This window comes from Styela clava, chromosome 5 (genome assembly GCF_964204865.1).
Source record: "Styela clava chromosome 5, kaStyClav1.hap1.2, whole genome shotgun sequence".
Classification (NCBI taxonomy): domain Eukaryota; kingdom Metazoa; phylum Chordata; class Ascidiacea; order Stolidobranchia; family Styelidae; genus Styela; species Styela clava.
Genome location: NC_135254.1, coordinates 1779035 through 1797806, shown reverse-complemented (window position 1 = coordinate 1797806; position 18772 = coordinate 1779035). Strand labels below are relative to the sequence as shown.

General features: G+C 36.5%; 2 protein-coding genes and 1 long non-coding RNA gene across 3 annotated transcripts; 1 reads left to right on the top strand and 2 right to left on the bottom strand.

Annotated features, from left to right (window-relative positions):
* Window positions 1-2023: 2023 nt before the first annotated feature.
* Window positions 2024-11984, bottom strand: LOC120345143 (uncharacterized). Its single transcript, XM_078112378.1, has 6 exons — window positions 11857-11984; window positions 11620-11678; window positions 3714-3729; window positions 3404-3454; window positions 2845-3065; window positions 2024-2440 (listed from the first exon to the last, which is right to left on the bottom strand). The coding sequence occupies exons 1-6, from the start codon at window positions 11924-11926 to the stop codon at window positions 2246-2248; spliced, it is 612 nt and encodes a 203-aa protein (XP_077968504.1). The 5' UTR covers window positions 11927-11984; the 3' UTR covers window positions 2024-2245.
* On the bottom strand, window positions 8757-10027 carry LOC120345142 (uncharacterized). The gene is made up of 3 exons (XM_078112604.1): window positions 9982-10027; window positions 9397-9614; window positions 8757-8951 (listed from the first exon to the last, which is right to left on the bottom strand). The coding sequence occupies exons 2-3, from the start codon at window positions 9514-9516 to the stop codon at window positions 8757-8759; spliced, it is 315 nt and encodes a 104-aa protein (XP_077968730.1). The 5' UTR covers window positions 9517-9614; window positions 9982-10027.
* A 3788-nt stretch (window positions 11985-15772) lies between the features above and the next one.
* Window positions 15773-16657, top strand: LOC144423064 (uncharacterized). The gene is made up of 3 exons (XR_013475557.1): window positions 15773-16166; window positions 16254-16310; window positions 16391-16657. It is a non-coding gene; the product is annotated as an uncharacterized LOC144423064 (long non-coding RNA).
* The last annotated feature ends 2115 nt before the right edge of the window (window positions 16658-18772 follow it).

Genomic DNA, 18772 nt, shown 5'->3' with positions numbered 1-18772 from the left:
CCAACAAACTATTCTTGTTCTATTCCTGCTAAACTACGGTCCAGACTGACAGATAATCACTTAGAGTGCGGTATTGCAAATACAATGTAACAAATTGGAGCCACGTTTTGAACATCAGTTTTTGAGCAAACCCCAATTACACGTATCTACAAAAATGCAAGTAAATTATGTTGGCTATTCGTTTTTTTTTTTCAATATTCATATACATTGAGACGTTTTTTTGTTTAACATCGCTATCTGGGGTCATCTCTTATCTCTGGGGTCAATCTCAACCTCTGTGTCAGTAGATAATATTGGTAGTACAACTGCAAAAACCATACTCACCAGAGATAACAGTGTTTTATAAACTTCAACTACAAATTTAATTAGATAACAAACCTTGGGTGTCGCTGCCTGTTCGCGGAGGGAGAAAAAAATGAAAAAAAAAACAATATTTTTCAACTGGATGAAGATTACGTAATTATGGAAATGTTCAGGAATCCGCCATTACTATTTTCGAAAACATGACATAAATTTTTGAGAAAAAAAACTGGTTTTTACGATGTGAAGTACACTATACAGGGTGTCCGTAAAGTCCATTTACTATTTCAATTTTGTTATTAAGTCAGTTCTGAATATATCTTATTTAGGATTTTGTTGATTTTAACCATTAATTGTTTAGGTATTTTTACTTCATTTAATTAATTTGTGATGGTCAGAACAATATAGTAGAGTACCAAAAATCCCCTTTGCAATTTAAAAAAATTCAAGTCCCAATATTACGTTCAGTCACGTTCATGTTCTGTCTAGCAGCGTTGGAAATCCTGGTGTCATTTACTGGATAACCTGAAGTACAAAAGTTCTTGTGTTTTCTGACGGACAGTAAATAAATTTTCAACTTGTTAGACTTGACTAGGGGGTCGGGATGACTCAAAGGTTAATGTGTTTGTCTCAATATGTTTATGTCAGAACTTGAAGTTTCCAGTCCCCACCCCAGGATATTTTAAGCTGAGCATAGAACAGTATATTGAAAGAATTTCCAAATATTTTTGTAATGTAGATTTTTAAATATCAGTGTAATGATTTGAAATAAAAAAACATAAAAAAAAAAAAACAGCGCACCAGAAGTATGTGTATCAATATGGAGGTAACTAATTTTGTTTGCCTATTATACATTATTAAATCCTATTATACAAGTTGTTAACGGACTGAAACTTATAGACAGGGGGTATATTGACTTTGCTAACACAGACGGTCCCCGAACTCGTAACAGAATTTAAGAAATAAGAAATATCGGAATAAAATTTTGTCCTAACCCTAACCTTGTACACATACTACGAGAGTACAGAAAAAACGTAGGTATTAATTTATTTTAGATATTTTTGTCGAGGTGGAGGGTGTACACCGACTGCATCTTAAAATACTCTGGCAGTCTTTTATTTAACTCAGCGCTTGACTCGGATGACTCGTAAAACGTCTTGACCTGCAACTGGCAGTTTAGGAACTTTTACACCCAGAAGTGCCATGTAGCAGTTCAAATAGGGTAACATTTTACAAGCTTTGGTAGAATTTTCACGATTAACGTTTTGCGCCTAGCATTGTTATCCCTATCCAACTGCTCTGTGGCTCCTTGGGTGGTCGCGGGCCCCGGTTAGGAATCGCTGATTCAGAAACTAGAGGCCTAAGTGTGCTTTCTAGCTGTTCAAATAATGCTGAGTCATATTCTACAAGCTTTTGTAGAATTTTGCTGAGTAACTTTTCATTTGAACCTTATAAAGAATAATTATGCCAAGTCATATTTATGAGTCTCCTAACACAGTTGAATTTCATTTGCCTAATGTGGGCAAAGCAAAGCACTTAATTATCAAACTACTACTGAACCAACTTTGATTCAGAGATTCTCTCCCTAATATATCTGCCCTAACCCTATGGTAGGCGTGGTCTTTTTTCACGCATGAGTAATATCCCATTTTACGGTTCCTTTTCTAATAGGTTCTCATAAATTGACAAAATAATAACAAACTCACAAATGATCGACTCAGTATTTATTATCATGTTCGGTTATATACAGAAATCAGTTGGAGAAATCTATGAATTTTATTTTATGAGCAAAAAGTTTCAATAAACAAGGAGACCAATTCAAGGCATGGGTTATACGGTTAATAATAGTAAAGGAATAATATAAGTAAGTAATAAAACGTGAGAATTCTTTGTCGTTTATATCATTCAGTCCGTCAACGAAGTTCTGTAAGGGTTTGAGCTGGTTTTATATTTCACAGATGATACCTTGGCGTGACGAGAATGGTTTTTCATTAAACATTCCCTGACTTGAAAACTCTGGATCTTTATTAACATCAACACCGACATTTGTCCACGATGCCTTGGATTGCGGATAACCAGGATACCACACTTCAGTTGCTATAGATGTTGGTCCTCCACTTGCCAGCAAAAGCTGATTTGTCTGTAACAATTGAATGAAGGCTTTAAAATCTGTTGCTTGATATGTTAATGCAACTGACATATTAGATTAAGAATAAAAATATTTGTTTTCCGTAATGAGTTATGTGTAGGAACTACATGAAAATGAGTGAGAGCCAGAAATTACAGGAAATATCACAAATTTTGAAATATTCGGCAAATACCACAATATCAACTGCACGGTTCGTCCATGGCGTCACATTATATTTGAAATTACAATAATGTTGGGTTATTCTAATTTTCCAATCCTTTAATAAACCATGACGCATCGTTAACCTGCTCATCGTTAGGTAATTTTATTAAAGTCAAGCTTTGAGCCAACCTTTGACCCGATGAAGTTTACAAAAATAAGTCAAACTCTGCTGAGATTGTTATCTAATAACTGACCTTATACTCCATCCCAGTCCAGATGGCAATATGTGTCGAAGAAGCAGAAATCAGTGAACGTAAGTAAGTGCGAAGTGACTGGTAATGCGCGAGGTCGTAAATATTCGCGGGCTTTCCGTTCATTGATTTGCAGATTGATATTCCATCGTTGAAGGTGACATTGTTTGTACCATACACAACTGCTCGGAAGCATTTTGTCTCATATGTGACGTCACATTTAACTGAAAGCAACATTATTGTTGTCATTGAATCTTTTATATTAAAATTTTAGAATATTTTAACGATCTGGGATTTAAATTTTGTCGGATTGCTCCATTTCAAAATAGAAATTTTGTAAATACTGTAATCTACTAATTTTGGAGAGAGGAAAGTTGATATGACGGAACATAAATAAAGCAAACAAATCTTTTTCAGGCATCATAATAGCTATCAAGTTAATATACATGGTTGGTGGGCAAAGTTGTAACAGACTAGGGTCATAAAATTAAATACTCATTCTTTGACGGTGTGGCATATTTTATCGTCAAATTATAAATCTTTAAATTCAAATATAAATTACTTTCAGCTTTTTTCTTTTCATCAAGACTCTTCTTGATCAATCTGACGATATCTGCAAAACAATGACATATTTTATTTGTGTGTGATGTATGGCGTTTTAAATCAGTTTTCATCATATTTAAGGTCCATAGTTTTTTTCATCGACGACCCTAATAACTTTGTAACCGCTGTATACTTTAACTATCTTACACGCCGAGAATATTTTTGCACCATTTACTATAGCGTAATTATGACTCAAAAGTCTGTCATACTTTTACGGTGTCAAAGGTATTTTCAAACATAATATATATCATGACGTAGGGCGAACTTACCAGATCCATCGTCTTTCTGTGAAATAAATAAAAAAAAGCAGTTGATTACTAAAGAGAATATAATACGTAAGTTGTTTTAGATTATATTAGTTGCGTGAGATGCAGAAATCGGATTGAAAATTGGGTTGGAAATTTAACAAAAAAGTATCGAGTTCTTACAAAAATATTAACCCTAACAGTACCAATGGTCTCTTTCCTAAGGCATTGCTTGGAGACAAAGTAACTCCATACATAAAGTGACTGTCAACCAAAGCCCAGCTTAGAGTCAAACAGTGAAAACACCTGATGATAATAGTAACTTGACTTCACCTTGCAATCTCCAACTTGTACGAGTTTCCAATTCACGATCTTGGAAACGCAGAATCCAGCTGTCAAAATGGGATATTTTTAGGATCAATTCAACGGTAACTTGTTCCAAGATTATAGGCGTTGCTACACTCTTACATTTTAGAATTCTTACCCGGCACTTTGGGCTCCCCAACCAATCCACAGATGAGAGAGATAAACAAAATAGTTTTGACAAAGTCCATGTTTGCTACCAGAAAGCTTTGATGACGCAACTAAATGCTTAGCTATAAACTAAATATCTGTAAAAATATCCGAAGGTATTATAAGTTGCTTACTTTATAAGCTCTTCGTTGGTTTCAGGATGATGTATTTTTTGACCTTTTTCGACTTTCCTGATCTTTTTAATATACAAATTCCAAACAAATATGCAACATTCATGAAAAACATTATATATTAAATAATGCAGATAAATTAAAAGTAAATAAAAGTTCCCATCCAGCTGTGCCTGTTCTAAGTTATCACTGGTACACAGTAATCACTGGTACACAGTTACGTACACATAGATAGATAACAGCTAAATTAGTTGTAAACACCATCATGGCGTAATCTTCGACAATTATATATTTTTGGGGTATTCATGATATAGTTCACGATACATACGCAAAGCAGATATGCGACACCTATCAATCATTATTGTACGACATCAAGTTCACCCAGATTCCAAACCAATCACTGAAAACAGGTCGGCGGGCGCTTACAGAATCAACGAGTCTGCTATATGCGACTGGCAGTAGCAAGTGAACAGACAGTGATGTTATCCGTGCTGTAAGTAAAAAAGGAAACATAAAAACACCCGCATGACGCAGCATCCAAACTGCACTCACTTATTATATTTATGCAGTTGAAAGAAGTTTATACTCGCGTGTTGAGTTTTGTTTGAGGGTCACTTCCTGTGGTATATTTCAAACAAACTGAAGAACAGAATATTTTTGTTGCACCCAATTACCTTGTGCGTTTGGTATGTTCTCTTGCACGACAATACATTGTGGTATATCTACATACTGTTTACAAAATAGCATTCATTGAACATCTTCGATAATCGTTAGAAAACGAACAATCGAAACATCGTTTTGCAATCGATAACCAAAGTTTTCACTGATAATCGAGGGGACGCTCGCCATACCGCACTATTTCTGAATTCGAGTTGTTGCTACTCGTACCAGCTTTGAAATATCGTGTTCGTCTACTTGACCCATAGTACGCAGACAAAGGCAGGGGTGTATAGCCTGCCAATTGCTTCTAAAAGTTAACAAATTATGTTGCAGGTTATTACCACGGTCTGTTTGCAAATTGGGTTGAGTACCAGTACCGTAGTGGTGCACCCGTACTGCAGTACTATCAAAGGACCGAACATCGTGTCAAACTAACCTACAGTGTACCTTTAAACTCAAACATTGACATATTACGGTAAACCTACTTTAGCACAGTATTTGGATTTAACAAAAAAACGATCCTCCAGATCATCTACCGTCAAACCACATTCAAATGCACAGCAACATCGCAGCGTCCCCTCAAAGCAAGGTAAAATGGGGTTCTGGCGGCAGTCGTCACGCTCCGTTGAATTGTATGGTCGGCAGGCGCTTATAGAATCAACGAGTACGCTATATGCGACTGGCCGTAGCAAGTGATCAGACAGTCATGGTATCCGTGCTGTATCTACAAAATGAAACTTAAATCATCCGCATGACGCAGCATCCAAACTTTATTCGCTTCTTATATTTCTGCAGTTTAAAGCAGTTCATATTCGCGTGTTAAGTTTTGTTTGAGGTCACTTCCTGTGGTATATATCAAACAAACTGAGGAACAAAATATTTTTGTTGCACCCTATTACTCCGGGCGTTTAGTATGTTCTCTTGCACGCCAATACATTGTGGTATATCTACATACTGTTTATAAAATAGCATTCATTGAACATCTTCGATAATCGTTAAAAAACGAACAATCGAAACATCGTTTTGCAATCGGAAACCATGAGTCTCCCTGGCGCCAACAATTGTTGAATTTTGCAGATTGTGGATGGAAACACACACATGCACTCAAATCGCCTATTGGCTTTAAGATTCGCTGGGTAGAATATTCAAATGAAAAGCTCTGATTTTAAATGATTTGCCGATTTCTGTTCAAGTCCATGTATCTGAAACGAATACCTGGCTAGCTAATCCCATACGCGACATGGAATGGTAACCGGGCGAGAGGCCGTGATTCGCCATATTGTTAACCCGTCTCATCGGATTTCCTCTTCCCGGGATAAATATGTAAATCCTATCCTTCGTGTGAAACAGCACAATAAACTGGCGGATGCAAAGAAATCTTAAAGTAATATAAATTCAAATCGAGAAGTATGATTTTATTCCAACGTTTTGTAATTCGAAACTTCAATTCGAAAAACCGAATCCCTCGTTTTGTGAAGTTCGACTGAAAATCCTTATCATTGACCTTTAACCGCAATCAGAATTCGACGACCTTGCTTCCATCTTCAGATAATTTATTGAGAAAGCAATCGCCTTCAGTTCAATGCACAGCCTCTTATTACGCATATAATCCACCCCGTTTTTAACCCATGGCTTGACGTTTAGACCAGGGATGCCCAATCTTTTAAGCTTGTGAACCTTCCCAATATATAACATTTTTCCGTGACCTCTGTTTGGCTTTGTTATGCAAGCGCTCATCTTCTCGGGTCTAACGATCAAAGTCGGCATTGTTATGCAGGCGCACTGCTTCTTTGATTCTATCGAAATAGTGAAGATTATGTTTTGCACTAGTTTTATAAATTGTGTTTTGAATCAACGTTTAAAAAAGTAAAATAGATATATATAGTGTTTTGCATACTTCTTGCGACCCCTCAAATTAGTTGCGAGGCCCTCAGGGATGTCGTGACCCCCAGTTTAGGAAGCTCTGGTTCAGACTACCAACTGTTATTTCTGGTCAATCGCGAGCATTTTTGCCATTTCAAATAACTGTCTGCTGTTTCCGATTTATGTCGGCTTTTATCGACCAATGAAGACTATTTGTGACCAATTGCTGCGCTTTTGGGGGAATTGGAAGTCATTCCGATTTGTGCCAAGCATTTTATGTTGAGTTCTCTTGATCTTATTCGGGCCGATTCACCGCGATCTGTCTGCAACCTTGCAATTCGAAAAAAACTCAGTCATTTAACTAGAATTCGATAATAATTGGATTGTACTTACTTGTCGAGTCTGGATTGTTCAATTACAATATTTTTATTTCGTGATGTAAAGCATTTATTTTTCTCTTTATTTTTTTCTATTACAATTGTAAATTATTGGATAAAATAAACCAAAAAACATTGCATATTGATATATATTGTTCACGGAATAAAAAATCAGAAAAAAGAAGATTATTTTTTAATTGTATGAACATTACATAACTATGGAAACAATCAGGAATCCGCCATTACTATTTTGTAGAAAGGCATGAATTTTTGAGAAAAAAAAATTAAAAAATACGGTTTTTAGGATGTGAATTACACTATACAGGGTGTCCATAGAGTCCGTTCACAATTTTAGTTTTGTTGTGGAGTCTGTTCTCAATATAACTATTTTTTTTTTATAACCAGTAATTATTATTGAAGTATTTTTTTACTTCATCAATACATTTGTGGGGGCCAAACTATATATGGTGTCGATAAATTCTGTTTGCAATTTTAAATAATTTAGGACTTCATGGACACCCTATATTAAGCCGAGTCGCATTTATGTTTTGTCTAGTCGCGTTGAAAAGATTCCCTTTTTTCCCTTCAAAAAAAATGTCTGCGATGCCTTTGTGGGGCGCCTCCCACCGTTTGAGAACCACTGTTATAAAGAGACTGCATGGGATGACTCAGAATCGACATCAACTGACGACAGTGGAATTTAACTCAGCGATTGACTCGGATAACTCGTAAAATGACCTGACTCGCGACGGGACGTTCAGAAACTTTTACACCCAACAGTGGTTTCCAGCTGTTCAAATTATGCTGAGTCACGTTTTACAAGCTTTGATGAATTTTGCCGATTAACGTTTTGCGCCTAGCATTGGGACCATTCTCCAATTGAGGAACCCTTGGGGAGTCGCGGGAATCGCTGATTAAGAAACTAGAGATCTAAGTGTGCTTTCTAGCTGTTCAAATAATGCTGAGTAACATTTTACTATCTTTGGTAGAATTGTACTGAATAAAGTTTTATGTGAACCTAAAGTATAATTATTCAAAGTCATATTCATGAGTCTCCTAACGCAGTTGAATTTTATTTGCCTAATTTGGGTCTCAAGCAGAGTTCTTAGTTATCAGACTACTACTGAACTAAGTTTGTTTCAGAGGTTCTCTCCCTAATATACCTGCCCTAACCCAAGATATGGTAGGCGTGGTTATTTTACACGCATGAGTAATAATCTATTTTGCGGTTCATTTCCTTTTCTGGTGGGTTCCCATGAACTGACAAAATAGTAACAAACTCACAAATGATCGAATCAATATTTATTATTATTTTCGGTTAAAAACAGAAATCACAAGGAGACAGCCATGAATTTTATTTTCTGAGCAAAAAGTTCCAATAGACAAGGCGACTACTTCAAGGCATGGGCTATACGGTTGATAATAGTAAAGGGATAATATCGGTGAGTAATAAAAAGAGAGAACTCCTTGTCGTTTATATCATTCAGCCCGTCAACGGAGTTCTGTCAGGTCTTGAGCTGGTTTTATATTTCACAGATGACACCGTAGCGTGGCCCGGATGGTTTTTCATTGAACATTCCCTGACTTGCAGACTCTGGATCTTTATTAACATCAACACCGACATTTGTCCACGATGCATCAGACTTCGGATAACCAGGATACCACACTTCAGTTGCTATAGTGGTTGGTCCTCCACTTGACAACAAAAGCTGATTGTTCTGTAACAATTAAATGAAGGCTTTAAAATTTGTTGCTTGAAATGTTAATGCGACTGACATGTTGGATGAAAAATGAAAATATTTGCTTTCAGTAATAAGTTTTATAGTAAATGTAGTCATCATAGATGAAGTCTTGTAAGTTATGTGTAGGAACTACATGAAAATGAGTGAAAACTAGAAATTACTGGAAATATCACAAATTCTGAAGTATTCGGCAAATACCACAATATCAATTGCACGGTTCGTCTATGACGTCACATTATATTTAAAGTTACAATCATATTGGGTTTTTCTAATTTTCCAATCCATTAATAAACCATGAGGCATCATTAACCAGCTCATTATTTGGTAATTTTATTAAAGACAAGCTTTGAGCCAACCTTTGACCCTATGAAGTTTATAAAAATTAGTCAAACTCTACTAAAATTGTGATTTATTAACTGACCTTATACTCCATCCCAGTCCAGATGGAAATCCATTCCGCAGGTATCAGTAAGCGAATATGAGGGAGCAGCCACTTGTAATGCGCGAGATCGTAAATGTTCGCTGGTTTTCCGTTATTCATCGATTTGCAAATTAGTTGAGCGTCGTAGAAGGTGACATTCGGTGTACCATACACAACTGCTTTGTAGCATTTGGAATGGTATTTAAAGTCACATTTAACTGAAAACAACATATTGCTGTCATTGGATTTTTTTATTAAAGTTTCGGAATATTTTAACGATGTGGAATTAAGATTTTGTCGCTTTGCTCATTCAATAAATTTTCCTTTCAAAATGGGAATTTTGGAAATACTGTAATCTAATAATTTTGGGATGAGGAAAGTCGATGAGACAACAGAACAAATCTGTTTTAGATTTCATAATAGCTATCAATTTAGACACATGGTTGATGGAGGGTGAATCACCCAGGGACAATTCAGGGTTCAATACTTGAAAGCTTAAGAAAATTAAAACTGATGCTTTGACGGTGTAGCATATTTTATATTTTATAGTCATATTATAAATCTGAAAACTGAAATATAAATTACTTTCAGCATTTTTCTTTTCATCAAGACTGTTCTGGATCAATCTGGCGATTTCTGTAAATAAATAACATATTTTATTTGTGTGTAGGCTTATGGCATTTTAAATCAGTTTTTATCATATTATATCGTTCACAGTTTTTTGGACACGTTAGTGGACATAACGATCGTTTTGGTATTTTTGTTGTTCTTGTTCTTATTTGTCTTCTTCTTGGTATCGTTATGAAAAAATCGCTTTTCTCGTTGATTACTGGACCAATTGCTTTGAAATTTTCAGTGAGTAAAGATTATATTTTCCCCCAGAAGGCTATTACTTTTATTTATTCTTAAATTTTATATGAATCCTATGAGATATGATATTTCATACAAAATTTCGCGGTATTTATTTTTACTCATGGGAACACTGTTTTACACCTATTTCAAGCGGTTTCGCGATCGATTGTCTTGCTCAGTACTACAGCTACTGTAGGTCGGTACTGGTAAGTTGCCATACCGGTACCGTAACGCAGTGAAATTGACTTATGCCTTCCGCGGTATTACTAATGCTGCAAAGCAAGTTTTATAGCCTATCGTATGCGGAACGGAATATCAGACCTACAGGTTCGGTACCGGTACTGGTAGCTCAGTACGTAAGTACGATACTGGTGCCGGTACCGGTGTCTTACCACAATGAAATTACCGTAACTTATTTTTTCACGGTCCTACCAGTGCAGTAATGCAAGCGTTGTAGCACTTGTAGCCTACTATATTTGTTTATTTTGATGAGAGTCTACTGGAAACAACATAAAATTTGAAAGGAAAGAATTGTTCTGTGATCAATTATCTGTCCTAGAGTGTAAACAACATAAAATTTGCAAGGGAACAACTGTTCTGTGATCAATTATCGTATATGGCCTACAGTGTACAGGTAAGATGCTGGCTGACTGCTAACTCAGTACCGCACCTACGTTAGGTACCGGTACCGCCGTGAATTCAGCTCTCATCTCTTTGTTGGACACGTAGTGGACATAACGATCGTTTCAATATTATGTTGTTGTTCTTGTTCTTTGACACATTTTTAAAAAGTCGCTTTTCTCTTCGAATACTGGACCAATTGCTTTGAAATTTTCAGTGGTTAAAGATAAAAATTTTCTTCAGAACGCTATTACTTTTTTTTTAGCTATGACGTCATCAAAATTATGTGACTCTACGTGTCCATATATTTGAGCATAGCTCTCTTGTTTATTTTATTGTCGGCCATTGTTAAACTTTTTAACCACTGTATACTTTGACTATCTTATACGAAGAGAATATTTTTGGACCATTTCGTACGTATTTATGACTCAAAATTCTGTCATACGTTTACGGTCACGTAAGTATTTTCAAACATAATATATATCATGAAGTAGGGCGAACTCACCAGATCCATCGTCTTTCTGTGAAATAAATAAAAAATGCAGTTGATTAGTGAAGAGAATATAACACGTAAGTTATATTAGATTATATTAGTTGCGTGAGATGCAGAAGTCTGATTTAAAATTGGCCATGCAACTCAGAAAGCTCTTCCAAAAATTGCAGTTCTGGGAGTATCAATGGCTGCTTTCCTAAAGCCCTACTTGGAGACAAGTACGTAAAGCCCTGATAAAAATAGCAACAAAAATTTACCTTGCAATCTCCAACTTGGACGAGTTTCCCATTCACGATCTTGGAAACGCAGGATCCAGCTGTCAAAATGAAACGTGATATTTTTAAGTTCAATATAACGACATCTTGTGACAAAATTATAGATGTTGCTACACTATGAATGTTTTGCAAATGATTTAAAAAGCTCTTAAATTTTACAATTCTTGGTATCAGACGACGGATAAGTTATTTAATAATTTTATCTTACACAAATCTTACCCGGAACTTCTAGCTCCGCACGCAAGCCACAGATGAGAAAGATGAACAAAATAATTTTGACGCAGTCCATGTTCGCTTCTAGAAAGGTTTGATGACGCAACTAAATGCTTAGCTCTAAAGTAAATATCTGTAAAAAAAATATCCGATGGTATCATATGTTGCTTATCTTTTAAGCTCTGGCCAGAGCTTTTGGTTGGTTTCAGGAGGATCAATTTTAGAGACATTTTTTGACTATTCCGATCTTTTTAGGATGCAAATTTGAAGTTGATATGCAACATTCATGAAAAACATGATATATTAAATAATGCAGATAAATTGAAGATAAATAAAAGTTTCCATCAAGCTGTGCCTGTTCTGAGTTACTGAGTCACTGATACGTACACATAGACAGATAACAGCTAAATTAGAATAAACACCGGCATGGCGTAATCTTCGACAATTATATATTTTTGGGTATTCATTATATAGTTTACGATACATACGCAAAGCAGATATGCAACATCTATCAATCATTGTTGTACGACATCAAGTTCACACATATTCCAAACCACTCATTGAAAACAGATCGGCAGGCGCTTGTAGAATCATCGAGTCTGTTATATACGACTGGCTATAGCAAGTAATCAGGCAGCGATTTTATCTGTGCTGTATCTGAAAAATGAAACATAAAGACATCTGCATAACGCAGCATACAAACTTAATTTACTTTTTATATTTGTGCAGTTGAAAGCAGTTTATATTCGCGTGTGGTGTTTTGTTTGACGTCACTTCCTGTGGTATATATATAAAGCAAACTAATGAACAGAATATTTTTGTTGCACCCTATTACACTGTGCGTTTATTATGTTCTGTTCTACTTCAATACATTGTGGTATATCTACATACTGTTTATAAAATAGCATTCATTGAACATATTCGATATATAATAAGGCATTCATTGAAAATCTTCAAAATTTGACCCTTTGTACCCCGTGGTTCCTCAGGGATTTTTACACTTTTTATACAAACAGTTGTTCCTCCCCGTTCAAACGTGCTAGAGTTACCAATCAAGTATCTCCAAATGGATTACTAGACCCCTTTCTGCGTGACGCTGCCAAAGAGTGATATCGCTATTCTCCCTACCGTGGTGAGTTGTTGAATCAGGATTCTCAAAAAATTTTGTTCAAGAATTTTTAATCAAAGTCAGCCGTAATAAACAGAATAGCGATAACAACGTTATTTCGGTCTCTTCATGTTGGTTCATTCGAGAGAGTGATAACTGGCCTTGTTTCTATTGCAGTGGGGCGAAAATATTAATTTGGTGAAAAATATTTAGAGCAAATTTTTTTTATTCTGCATCATTATAATATATAAGGATGTGATAGAAACGATTTTTTTTATTTTTCTAAAATGCGTTTATCTACCTTTTTAAAAAAGTCTTTTTAAATCGAAATAAGATGAGACATATTGCTGCAGAGACTGTCGGCTCCCATTTTTTTTTCTAAAACTGTTACGTCTTAAACATATTTTTTCAGCCTTCAATGATCTTGAATGACGGAATAAACCCAGGTGGTCGTTACAATTTCTCCTTCATTGAGATTCTATACTTGAAAGCAAACCAAACAATTTTTGGCGATGACGGGACAAGCTTCGAGACGGACCATTTTGGCTTATATTGCGGGCATTGGGAAGGGGATAGAGGCATGTAATTAATATTCCAGAGTCAATTCATGACCCAGGTGACACAGGGTACCCATTAAGGGATAGTCAGATCCAAATGGGTAAAACGGGATTTTTTTGTTCGAGAGACTCGTACTCATAAAACTTTTGCGACATAAGCTATAGCGTTCGCAAACTAATATGACAAACATTTTATTTGTTAACTTTGAGTGTTCTTAGTTGTATGTCGGGCATATTGAATAGACCAGTGGCGGGTGATTTAAGACCCGCGGGTGTGATCCGGTCTACGAAGTGTTATATCCTCTTGTGCCTGCTAACATTACGAACGAAAAATAACGAATCGTGTTTAACAAAACAATTCATGCCCAAAACAATCTACGAAATATTTACGTCAGCCATTACCACCGGCTGCTCATCTTGGCAGCCAATCAGTGCAAAAAAGAAAAACTTGTCCGTCCCGCGGAGAAGCGCCACTTTTGAATGGTGTGCGGCCTGCGAAACAAATTTTCAATTTAATCTAGTATGTGCGAGTAATTTAAACCCCCTGCGTTGCAGAGTCTATACTTGCGTCCAATTTAATATTCATGCCTAAGACGTTCCAATGCCCCAACGGATAGCTTTTGCAAAACGAACAACGCTTTTCATAAAATCAATAACCAACTTTTTGTGCCTGAAACCACTTTAAAGCATGTGTTAAATAAAGGTGGGGCCCGTGGTTTCACCCAGTTATTCGTATTTGGCCCACCTTGCGTAAACTTCAACAATTATATAGGGCGTCCATATGCTACATCTATCAACTATTACCAACTTTCATGATCTTTGACCGATGCTGTCAACAACGTTTTCACTGATATTTGAGGGGGAGCTCGATTTATTTTGAAATTTCATGATGTTTGTCAAATTTACCCATAGCACGCAGACAAAGGCAGAAATGCATTACCTGCCTATTGCTTCGAAAAGTTAACGAATTATGTTGCAGGTTGGGTTGAGTACCGGTAACGTAGTGCACCCGCATTGCAGTACCATCTGAAAACCGGATATCATATCAAACTAGTCTATAGAGTACATTTAAACTCAAACACTGACATATTACGGCAAACCTACTTTAATACAGTATTTGGACTCAACGAAAAAACTATCTCTCAGATCATCTACCGTACAACCACATGCGAATGCAGAGCAACATCGCAGCGTCCCCTCAAAGCAAGGTGAAAATTGGTTCTGGCAGTAGTCGTCACGCTCCGTTGAATCCTATAAAAGTTGGTAATTGTTGTACGACATCGAGTTCAGCAGGTCGACAGTCGCTTGTAGAACCAACGAGTTCGTTATATACGACTGGCTGTAGCAAGTAATTAGGCAGCGTTAACATCGGTGCTGTTTCTAAAAAATGAAACATAAACACATCCGCATAACGCAGCAAACAAACTTAATTCACTTAATATATTTGTGCAGTTGAAAGCAGTTTATATTCGCGTGTGGTGTTTTGTTTGACGTCACTTCCTGTGGTATATATAAAACAAACTAAAGAACAGAATATTCTTGTTGTACCCTATTACCCTGTGCGTTAGTATGTTCTTTTGTTCGGCAATACATTATGGTATATCTACATACTGTATATAAAATGGCATTCATCAACATCTTTAAAAATCGTTACAAAATGAGATGATTTTTTTTGGATGAGAGACTCGTACTCCTAAATATTTTACAACATATGCTTTAGAGTTTGCAAACTACCAAGACAAAAACTTTATTCGCTAACTGTGAGTGTTCTTAGTTGCATGTCGGGCATATTTAATAGATCAGAGGCGGGTAAACTACAACCCGCGTAAACTACGACCCGCGTGCCGTATCCGGCCAAACGAAGTGTTTCATCCGGCCCACTTGTGCCTGCTGATATTATGACTATAGTTTTTGTGGATATAAATTTGCGCTGAAAATAACAAATCGTTGGCTAAAATAAATACCGAACTCCTCACGTATCATCCGCACCTGAAGATAATGTGCAAAACGAGACACAAATACCTCAAACTCACCCATCCCAATTATTTTTGCCGCTGTTAAAACTGAACAAGAATAGCGCCTGAGAGTAGTGTTCAGGCCTGCAAATTACATTTTTTAGAAAGCTACCTTGAAGAAATTTTTACGTGCGGACGTGAGCCTTCTGTTCGGTACATCAATCAAATTATTCTGTATATACTCACGACACTTGCTAATCTTCCTGTTAGATCTCCAGCGCTGGTAGTGTCCATTTCTTTATTGCTGACACGTTTGCATCTTTTCGTTTGTCAACGTCGCAAACGTCTCCTTTCATTACTCGCATTTGATGTGTTTCTTTAATATCTGTAGACCGAGCCGAGAAGGTTTCTGTCTACTGCAATTTGCGTGTTTACATCGTTATTGTATCGCCTCGCGTTAGGGCCGAAATTGTAAATGTGCACAGCTAGTTTGCTGTTGCAATGCGTTACTTCTATGGCGATTTGGCATTGAGAAAAGCTGTATCATATTAAATATAGTGGGCTAATTATGATTTCCTTTGTTTCATGCTTATTTAACTTGCTAATAGTTTAAAATTAGCTGCATTGAACTCTGGATTATTGAACTGCAATTAGTGAATCTGTCCTGCGTTTTGATTGTTTTGTGAAATATTATTGGTGAGTTTTCTGTAGGTATTGCCACAATCAATGTTGTTAGGGTTCAGTACTGTTACTGTAGTTCTTATTTGTTCATGTTTATTTCAGTGTTCTGCAGTTACATAAAAGATTCGATATATTGTTGACCTTGGCTAAAAACAGTCGGTAAGCGATATAATTTGATTGCATGTTGGTTATTTTTGCGGCAATTTCATAGTATTTATAGTGTATTTTGTTTTCTTTAGAAAACCTCTTTCTCGATCTCATCTCTATTTGTATTCGTCATCTGCTTCCGTATTCTATTTGGCTCCATCTGACATCTCGATTATATATTTTGTCTAATCTACCCTGTGCAATCGTGCTGGAATATCACAATGCAAACACGCTGAGTCATGATTGGCCATCGAACCAATGTGTTTACATGAACACGATTCACTCAAAATACGGTTTTGGCACGATAATCGTTACCATGTAAACGCACTAAATGATAAATACATGCTCGCTTTTCAAACAAGCAATTCAACAAGCAACTTGATAATGAATGCACTGAAACCTGGTTTTATCTTATTGACTTGATTCGAGTTTACATTCATGCACGAGTCAACTTAATGAATTGACTCGAATTCATACTAAACTAACTCTTGTGGAAACAAGTACTAATGATCGACTTGACCTCTGACCCGCGACTAGACATGCAAATCAGGGTTTAGATCAGAGGTGACGAACCTGCGGCCCGCGAGAAACATCCATGCGGCCCGCGAAGCATTCAGGAGATTTATTGTATGCTTCGCGTAAAATCATAACTTTTATGAACCTCGCAAAGAAAAGAGGAGCGCCATAAAGAATGGACAATTATGTTTTTCTTTATAAAAGAGGGGAGGAAACCTTTTTGCCTAAAGTGCGAAAGTTCGCTCGCAGTTATGAAAAAAGAAAATTTAAAACGTCACTACGAGACCAAACATTCTGAGTTGAAAAATTTGGATGGGGATATCAGAAAAAGTATGATAGAAGAACTTCAGAGAAATTTGTATGCGCAAAAACGTGTAATGACTTCCTTTTGTAGCACGAATGAAGACGTGCTCACTTTGAGCTACGAAGTATCGGAATTGATCGCTAAAAAGCTTAAGCCTTATGACAATGGGGGATGGGTCAAGGAAATACTCGTAAAAGCAGCTGAAAAGTTGGCTCCAAAGTCGGTTCATTTGTATCAGAGGCTGAGTTTGTCTCGGCCTACTGTTTGTGACCGCATAAAAGAAATGGGTCAAGATATTGAAGATAATCTCAAAAAAAAAGAGCAGAGAAATACGGAAACTTCTCCGTCTGTCTCGATGAAACAACGGACATCAAGAATACCGCACAGTTGGCAATATTTTTTCGGGGAGTTGCAGCGGATTTTCAAATTGATGAAAACTTGCTATCTCTAGAATCAATGCACAAAACTACTCGTGGCGAAGACGTGATTCAAAAGCTGCTTCAAGCCCTAATGAAGTTCAATCTGCCGTTAGATAAACTCAGTAGTGTTGCTACTGATGGCGCACCAGCTATGGTCGGAAGACATAAAGGGATGGTAGCACTGTTGAGGAAAGAAATGGATGCAAGAGGAATTAGCCATGATAAAGTGGTATTTTGTCACTGTATAATTCACCAGAAAAGCCTTTGCGCAAAATCTGTGAGGTTTGACCATGTTGTTTCTGTGGTAACTGACTGCATAAATTATATTAAAGAGACCTCAACAACCGCATTTTCAAGCAAGTTCTCAAAGACTTTGACGCTGATTATGATGATCTTCTTTATTTCTGTGCTGTTCGTTGGACGAGTTGTGGGAATATGTTAGCGCGCTTTCATTCTCTTTTACCAAAAATTGTTGAGTTTCGAAATTTGGAGAAATGTCTGTTGACTGTGGTGGAAGATGAAAACTGGTTGTGCGACTTGGGATTTATGGTAGATATCACAAAGCATTTGAACGACTTTAACGTGCAACTCCAAGGACCAGATCAACTATTGCACTCAATGTATTCCAAGATCAAGTCTTTTACGTCGATGCTTGATCTCTGGTATAATCAATTGAAAGCTAACAATTGCACGCATTTTCCCACGTTAAAAAAACACAATCCAACTTCTTGTACCCAATATGCTTTGGAATATTCCAGTCTCTTGGAAAGCTTCAATGCTAGATTTACGGATATCAAAAGCAAGAAGCTGGAGCTTGAATTTTATCGTGTTATTATATAAAAGAAAGAGTTTCCAAACTTGAGAGCTAGCGCTCTTAAATGATCATCTGTTTTCGGAAGCACCTATTTACGCGAACAATTTTTTTCTAAAATGAATTATACAAAAAGTCGATACAGGTCAAGGCTGGCAGATGAAAATCTTGGTCTGCAGTTGAGAGTTTCCACATCGTCAATTCGTCCTTCGTCAATTCCATCGTCAACGATTAGTAAAAAAGAAAGAATACCAAAAATCTCACTAAGACAAAAAGCATTAAATGTTTCTTTATTTGTTTTCTATTTTATGCTGCAATATAACATTAAATATATTCAGCTGTATGGATACATGGGTTTTATTACTTTCGATTGATTTTGTTAATGATTTTTTTTTTTCGTTTCAATGGGTATCATATGATAGGA